Consider the following 8,373-nt stretch of genomic DNA (forward strand, 5'->3'; position numbering starts at 1 on the left):
ATATGTAGGTATGTAAAATAGAGCTTCGTAAAAACAATCTTATTACTTAAAATATGTGACTCCTGACCTATCACGCATACATGGGGGATACGACGACAAGGTATTGTTTTAAAATGTTTAAAGTTGATTCACTGTTCCCCAGTTTGTCTGTACACAGCACAATAATTCATTATTAGATACTTGTGTATCTTATATATAATTTTTTTTAACGATAACAACTCTGTGTTATTGACTGCGAAAGTTAACTATAACATTATATCGAATTTTCAAAACGGCAGAACTCTAAAAAAATATACATGAACATACTAGTAAAAGTATACAGAAACTCTGTTCAAGTGTAAAGTATTTTTAAAAAAATAAACCATTTTTCTGGGGGGGGGGGGGGGGGGAGGGGGGGGGGGGCACACTCTAGTAAAAGTTTACAGAAGTGTAAAGTATTTTTAAAAAAAATATGCCCTCGTATCAAATTATTATGCGATTACCTTTTTGTACGTCACCCCTGTGGGGTTCCATCACCGATCCGTCCTTCACCTTGGGAGAGAACTTGGTGACCTTGTGCTCGATGTCCAGCACCGCCCAGTCCGGCTCACAGGTAAAGTTGACCTCTTTTTCCTCCAATTTGAATCTCTCGTCTTCATCACAGTCCCTGCGTTAAATTAGTACAGCACAAAATACAATATGAGAGAAATAAATTTGGTTTCTATAGTTACACAGCTAATGTATTTTAGCCGTCCCATAAATATATACAAATAATTATAATTAAAAAGAGTGCAGCTATGTTATGTATTAAATACTGTTACTAAAATTATATAAGCGATCTACGCTTTAGAAAAACAGTGATTCATTATTAGATATTTAAAGAAAGCCTTCTTCTTTTTTAGTCCATATTTAAAAGCTTTTTATTATATTTTGTTTAATTAATAAAAACTACATATATAAAATAAAACTGCATCCGATTCTAAAAAAAAAACATTTCTATTATTAGATTTGAACGTTCTTGAAGATACCTACGGGTGAAACTTGTGACGTATTTTTTTTTTCGTTTTTTTTTTTTTGTTGTTGTTGTATTTATTGTATGAACTCTAGAACTCAACTATAGAAATAATGGCCGTATTAAAGATACTCACTTCAACATCATCTGCCAAGCGTAACGCCGAACGACTTCATCGAGTTGAAAGGTTAACACCGGATTATCCTTTAAATTCTTCGCTGTTTGAGAAACGTTGAATTTATTACATAATAACACTAAGGAGCTAATGATTTTTTACTTTGTTTTATTGTGCTAAATGGAGTATTGTTAATTTAAAGTATTATTACATACGACTTGCATGGTGTAAAAATAATATGTGTTACATTTAAGATGGCTGAAACAATTGTTTTTCTTAATATAAAGTCCATTTGTAATATAGTTTCTAATGTCCATGTAATGATTAAATTAAGCTGAAAATATTTGAACCCCCTCCTGACCGATCCACAAACCCTCCCCATATTACTCCTTAATATGAACATTCCCCCGGACATACGCCCCTTGCGTGTTCATATGAACACCTCCCCCACCCCCTCCCCCCCACCGGACAAAAAATTTCCCCCTTCAATATAGGCTTAAATCTCCAGGATAAAAATCAAAAGAAAATTGCACAGAGACGCAGATCACAATTGTGTGGACATTTCACCTGCAAATATTTTATATCGACCTAGTCAAGACGAGTCACAACTTGTTTATCGTCACCCCCCCCCCCCCCTCCCTCCCCACCATTCCTGTACCACCAAACTTGCATCTTACTTTCAACTTAGCTCACTACCCTCACAGAAAAACTAATCCATCCCCCACAGCCATCGGAGGGGGTGTGGATCAATAGAAAAAAATCCAACTCTGGATTATAGCTTTGGTTAGAGTTAGGCTGTGCTGGGTATTGTGGCTTGAGTGTTTGTTATGTTGGAGTTAGAATGTGTTGGGTTAGTGGCTTGGTCGTTTGTTACGTTAGAGTTAGTTGGGTTAGTGGCTTGGGTGTTTGTTATGTTAGAGTTAGGTTGTGTTGGGTATTGTGGCGTGGGTGTTTGTTACGTTAGAGTTAGTTTTGTTAGTGGCTTGCGTGTTTGTTATGTTAGAGTTAGGTTGTGTTGAGTATTGTGGCTTCTGTGTTTGGTTATGTTAGAGTTAGGTTTTGTTGGGTATTGTGGATTGGGTGTTTGGTTACGTTAGAGTTAGGTTGTGGGTGTTTGTTACGTTAGAGTTAGGTTGTGGGTGTTTGTTACGTTAGAGTTAGGTTGTGATGGGTATTGTGGCTTGGGTGTTTGGTTACGTTAGAGCAGGGGTTCCCAACCTTTTTTTACTCTAGGGCACATTCTAAAATATCGGTAGGGTATTTTCTGACACTCCATGTTTTATTGGTAGGTGTGTTTGTATGTGGGGGAGGGGTGGGGGCGGATCGGCATTACATATCCGATGTAAAGTAAACAATTTTTGTGTGCAAAAAATTACTTCGGTTTATAATGGCACGTAATGGTTTGTAATCGTTTGTTATGGTTTGTTATGGTTTGTAACAGCTTGTAACGGTTTTTTTTTTGTTTTTTTTTTTGTTTGTAACGGTTCGTAACGGTTTGTTATGGTTTGTTATGGTTTGTTATGATTTATTATGGTTTGTTATGGTTTTTTATGGTTTGTTATGGTTTGTTATGATTTGTTTTGGTTTGTTATGGTTTATAACGGTGTGTCCTGGTTTGTTATGGTGTGTATGGTATGTAATGGTTTGTAATGTTGTGTTATGGTGTGTATGGCGTGGAATGGTTGATCTACTGACCTCTTTTTTGCCTCATGTCCCGAGCACGGGAACCTTCCTCTCTACATGCTCGCTCTTCTTCCTTTGTCCAACCTTTGTGGTAGTTTCTGGGATTAAATCATTTTAACTTTATGAGACCCTCAAATAAATAAATACAAATAACAAGGTCATGTTAACAAATAGTCTGGCTAAGTAAATGTTCAAATCCACCCCCAAACATACGAGCAGAAAAACTGACTGCTACACTGACAGAGTCAAACTACAATCAACTGACCAGCCCACTGACCATGATCCGTGCGAATAGTATTCTTACCTTTTCCATTGCTCAATAACCTTATTCACCACGTAACTATGAGCCTCCAACATTACAGCTGCCAGAAAGAACTTCCAAATTAATTGGCGCAGCGATATTTCCTTTCCACGGAAGAGCTCAAACAAGTAGAGGCGCGCATTTTCAATCTTTAAAAACAGCATTCAATTACGTCTAGTGTTTACATTAAATCCATCTAGTAAAAACTCATCAAAGTTCGATACAGTCAACTATAAAAAATAGCAGGTATTTTTCAGCCATAAATCAGCCAATATTTCACCGAATTGCATTGACTTCAACGACAGGATTCTCGTGCTTTTTATTTTAGTGACTTGTAAAATCTTGTAGACACTTTGGTTACACACTTATAGTATTACCCATTCAGAATTCACTCAATTAAATATTCCAGCAAGCCCGTTAAATGTTTACGTGATATAAATCCATTTAGTTGCCTGACAAATCATTAAGGAAAAAAGGTTTAATACACATATACAAGTTCGCATTTTACTCACCTCAAATATTTCTAAGTAGTGAAGGGTCACAAAGAACTGCCACCGTGCAAACGCTTGTAAAATGGCCCAAAAGAACACGACCCTCACAGGTGTTAGTTCTGGGATCTCCAGCCATGTGTAGAGCTTGCCTTGAAGTCGCTCTAGCATTGAGGGCCGTTTGGGTTGACAGGAAGGGGGCGACATGTCTGGTTCGGTGCGGGGGGCGCTGGTTTGGGTCGCTGGAAGTAATGAGAGTTGGGTGTAAAGGGTGGAGATGTTGGGTGGGGTTTATGTGTTGGGGAGGTGTAAAGGGTGGAGTTGTTGGGTGGGGTTTAGATGTGGGGAAGGTGTAAAGATTGGAGGTGTTGGGGAGGGGTGTAGATGTTAAGAGGTGTTAAGAGTGGAGGTGTTGGGGTGGGGTTTAGATGTTGGGACGAGTAAAGGGTGGAGGTATTGGGGTTGGGTTTAGATGTTGGGAGTCGTAAAGGGTGAAGGTTTTGGGGTGGGGGTTTAGATGTTGGGTAGGTGTAAAGGGTGGAGGTGTTGGGGTGGGGTTTAGATGTTGGGTAGGTGTAAAGGGTGGAGGTGTAGGAGAGGGGGGTTTAGATGTTGGGTAGGTGTAAAGAGTGGTGGTGTTGGGGTGGGGTTTAGATTTTGGGACGAGTAAAGGGTGGAGGTGTTGGGGTGGGGTTTAGATGTTGGGTAGGTGTAAAGGGTGGAGGTGTAGGAGAGGGGGGTTTAGATGTTGGGTAGGTGTAAAGGGTGGAGGTGTTGGGGTGGGGTTTAGATTTTGGGACGAGTAAAGGGTGGAGGTGTTGGGGTGGGGTTTAGATGTTGGGTAGGTGTAAAGGGTGGAGGTATTGGGGTGGGGTTTAGATTTTGGGACGAGTAAAGGGTGGAGGTGTTGGGGTGGGGTTTAGATGTTGGGTAGGTGTAAAGGGTGGAGGTGTAGGAGAGGGGGGTTTAGATGTTGGGTAGGTGTAAAGAGTGGTGGTGTTGGGGTGGGGTTTTAGATGTTGGGTAGGTGTAAAGAGTGGAGGTGTTGGGGTGGGGTTTTAGATGTTGGGTAGGTGTAAAGAGTGGAGGTGTTGGGGTGGGGTTTTAGATGTTGGGTAGGTGTAAAGAGTTCAGGTATTGGGGTGGGGTTTAGATGTTGGGTAGGTGTAAAGAGTGGAGGTGTTGGGGTGGGGTTTTAGATGTTGGGTAGGTGTAAAGAGTGGAGGTATTGGGGTGGGGTTTAGATGTTGGGGAGGTGTTAAGAGTTGAGGTTTTGGGTTGGGGTTTAGATGTTGGGGAGGTGTAATTAGTGGAGGTGCAAGGGTGGGGGTTCAGATGGTAAGAAGAGTAAAGAGTATAGGGTTGGGATTAAGATGTTAGTAAGGTATAACAGGTGAAGGTGTTGGGGTGGGTTTTAGATGTGGGTGAGTTTTAAAGAATGGAGGTGTTGGGGGTGGGGTTTAGATGTTGCTAGGTGTAAAGAGTGGAAGTGTTGGGTGGAGATTTAGATGTTGGGGAGGTGTAAAGAGTGGAGGTGTTGAGATTGGGTTTAGAAGTTGGGGAGGTGTAAAAATTGGAGGTTTTGGAATGGGGTTAAGATTTTGGGAGGTGTAAAGAGTGTAGATAATGGGGTGGGGTTTAGATGTGGGGGAGGTGTAAAGAGTGTGGTTAAGGGGGTAGAGTGTGTTTATCTGATGAAGTATTGTTGGAGAGGTGTGGGGAGACGATATAAGTTATCTATCAAGTTGTATGATGGCACTCATCTACTCCCCCGATGAAAATGTCGTCACGAACCTAGATCTACTTTTTGACACAAAAGTAGTTCTGTTTAATTAACTTTAATTGAAATAACCGTCCATTAATTACATGTCACAAAAAAATCTCTCCACACTTTTGAGTATAATAAATACAGGAAGAATTTAGTATAACAGAATAAACTGTGCTCTTGATGAAATGAAATTGGCCTGTTAAATCTAGCCTTGAAGTAGAAATAGTTTAAAAATCACTAGATTTATAAATCTTGTTAATTCGATTTTAGATCTAGATCAAGATAGACATTCTTAAAATATAAGCTTTCTACTTATTTGCAAGTTTAATACAGACATTTTCAAAGTGGAAGGTTATTTAGAAGAAGTATGTACAGGAACATACTTTTCGCGCATGTCAACAATAAGAATCGGGTGTGTTCCCGCAAAATACAGTCAGCGTTACTGCGAAAAAGCTAAGTTCGAAACACACACACAAGCACACACACAGCAACAGGAAGGATTAACATAACTCTTACCGGTCGTTTTATCTGTTTTCATCGTGTGATGAATAAATCTGGCTTCGCTCAGCAAGTATCCACCGTAAATAGAGACGATCTTTCTAGCATTTGTTTGACATTTGCTGTCGAAAAAAAACAATCTCTAAGGAACCAAATCATGAACCCGAAAATACGTGCACACTGTGTTGCACTGCATTTTCGGGAATCCCAGAACCAGACTGACAAGATGGTGTGATTTAACTTTAATTCGTGTGTACATGTTGTGGAAAAACGACTGTGAGAGATTTTAGACAGATCTCGCATGCTCGCTTTAGGGATGACGTTATATATATATATATATATATATATATATATATATATATATATATATATATATATATATATATATTAAATATATCAAATTTTTGAAACAAAATATTTTTTAAAATATGGCAAGCGATAAAATTATCGTAAAAAATTTGTAAAAAATTAAAGCCGTTTGGGAACCATCGATTACACTCATTTTTATATTTTTGTATCGAATATAAGCCGTCGATAAGCCGTTTTGAATTATCTTATAAATTCAAATATTTTTAAAAACTACACCCAACCTCTCCTTGAAGTTAAGGGGTCATCCATAAATGACGTCACACTCGTAGGGGGGAGGGGGGTCCGTAATTTTGTGACGATGTGTGATGAGGGGGAGGGGGGGGGTCAGATGTTGCGACGTCACATTTTTGCATTATAAAAAAGCAATGTTAGAAAACGAATTTTAGACGTTATTTCGCGTTTTAGATAACTGTTTTAATAAATTGTAATAGCTTAGACAAGATTTTGGAAAAATATCGATGTTTTAAAAAAATTCAACTGCAATTTTGAGGGGGGTTGTAGGTTAAAGTGTGACGTCATTTTAGGGGGGGGGTCTGGCTTTTTGTGACGACGTGTGACGGAGGGGAGGGGGGGAGGTAAAAATCGTCAAAAAAAGCGTGACGTCATTTATGGATGACCCCTAACCGGAATTGCCAGGGAGAGTAAAATAATAAAGTTAGAACAATTGTTTTCCATGATAAAAATACACAATAGTGGTCTATCGTGTATAGCGTAGTATTGTAATTATATTAAATAATATAACATCCCCTGACTCTACTAATCCAAATTAAAAATTAAAGTGTTTGCTAAATTACTATTATATTACTAGTAATTATTTCGTTGACTATTTCTAGCTTTAATGAAACCGTAAGTAATTTTGTACTGATTACACTAATGTTATAAAATATTCAATTTTGGTTGATAAAATATGCTTTTTGGCAACAAAAAATTGGAAAGATTTGGAACCAGCTTTTTATGTCTTGATTTTCGTAATAAACATTTTTTTTTTTCAAATTGAAAGGATGAAAAATTTTAAGCTTCATAGTTTGAAAATGCGCGTACGTCCAAGAAGACACGAAGGTGATGTTAAAAAAAAAGTAGGCTAGTTTATACTAGATATATTTTCTTATAAAATATATCAGGTATAAACTAGCCTACTGGGTGGTCTACACGATTTTTCCTGTTATAAATTTCAGTGTGGTCTACACGATTTTCCTCCTATAATCACCTAAACTGTAATAACTCCCGTCAAAAGATAGAGACAAGCATTCACGCCACGGTGCAAGAATGACCTTGCAGGACTCGTTTGAAGGTGAACTGTTCACAGGTCGGGTTGACCTTGCCGAGAAAAACGTCACGCTTATACAAGATAGGCCTCAGGTAGAGGTTCGTACAAACTAGCAATGTCTAGTATGGATTGTACGGATAAGCCACACGTTAAATTAAGAAGCTGAAGAGAAAACCATCGACGACGGTGAACTGTTCACATCTGCTGTTTTTAAAAATGTCATGTTTATTCAAAATGCGCCAACCGCAAAGGAGACGATGTAATCTCAATTTTAAGTAAGTATTGATGTATTGCTAATTTAAAAAAAATATTCAAATCAATAGTATGCATAAAAAGAACAAGAAAAGCACGCAACAAAATACTTTGATTACTTATTGTTTTATTTTATCACCTAATTATTATTGTTTTTCTTTTACTTTATTAAAATAATTTTAATGAGTACAAGGAAATAGAATAACATAATACATCTGAGTTATAAATAATTTCATTTATATTTTATTATGAATATAAGTAACTTTTTATGAACATTTTTTCAAGTCAATGGAGGCGACCGAGTAAAGTCCCATAGGTATTCAAGAAGCACATTAAATATTTAATTAATCGTACACGGCGTAGTTACAATTAACATGTTATGAAATCCTGTCTGTTTGGTTTTTTTCGGACTCTACTAAAGATTGGATGTAGTATTTGATGTTTTTTATACTTTCGGTAACTAAATTAAAAAAAAAAAGCAAAAACCATTTGGGTTTTCACGTGTAATGAAGACAAAAACAATGGCCTAATGCTATTCGATAGGCTAGCAGACATTTTATTGTACACATTGAAAGCGAAAAAAAAAGGGGGAAAACTGGGTCATGTGGTTTAAAAATGCATTGTTATTTAAAAGAAATTAA

At 37.7% G+C, this 8,373-nt stretch overlaps 1 protein-coding gene across 1 annotated transcript; it reads right to left on the minus strand.

Moving 5' to 3' along the window:
- Positions 1-70: 70 nt before the first annotated feature.
- Positions 71-6,001, minus strand: LOC131931106 (uncharacterized). Its single transcript, XM_059287813.1, has 7 exons — positions 5,863-6,001; positions 3,603-3,820; positions 3,094-3,239; positions 2,802-2,887; positions 1,128-1,209; positions 483-646; positions 71-147 (listed from the first exon to the last, which is right to left on the minus strand). Exons 1-7 carry the CDS (start codon positions 5,882-5,884, stop codon positions 71-73), a joined length of 795 nt encoding a protein of 264 aa, XP_059143796.1. The 5' UTR covers positions 5,885-6,001.
- Between the last annotated feature and the right edge of the window lie 2,372 nt (positions 6,002-8,373).

This window comes from Physella acuta, unplaced genomic scaffold (genome assembly GCF_028476545.2).
Source record: "Physella acuta isolate Inbredline_101_S28 unplaced genomic scaffold, ASM2847654v3 ptg001892l, whole genome shotgun sequence".
In the NCBI taxonomy this organism is placed as follows: domain Eukaryota; kingdom Metazoa; phylum Mollusca; class Gastropoda; family Physidae; genus Physella; species Physella acuta.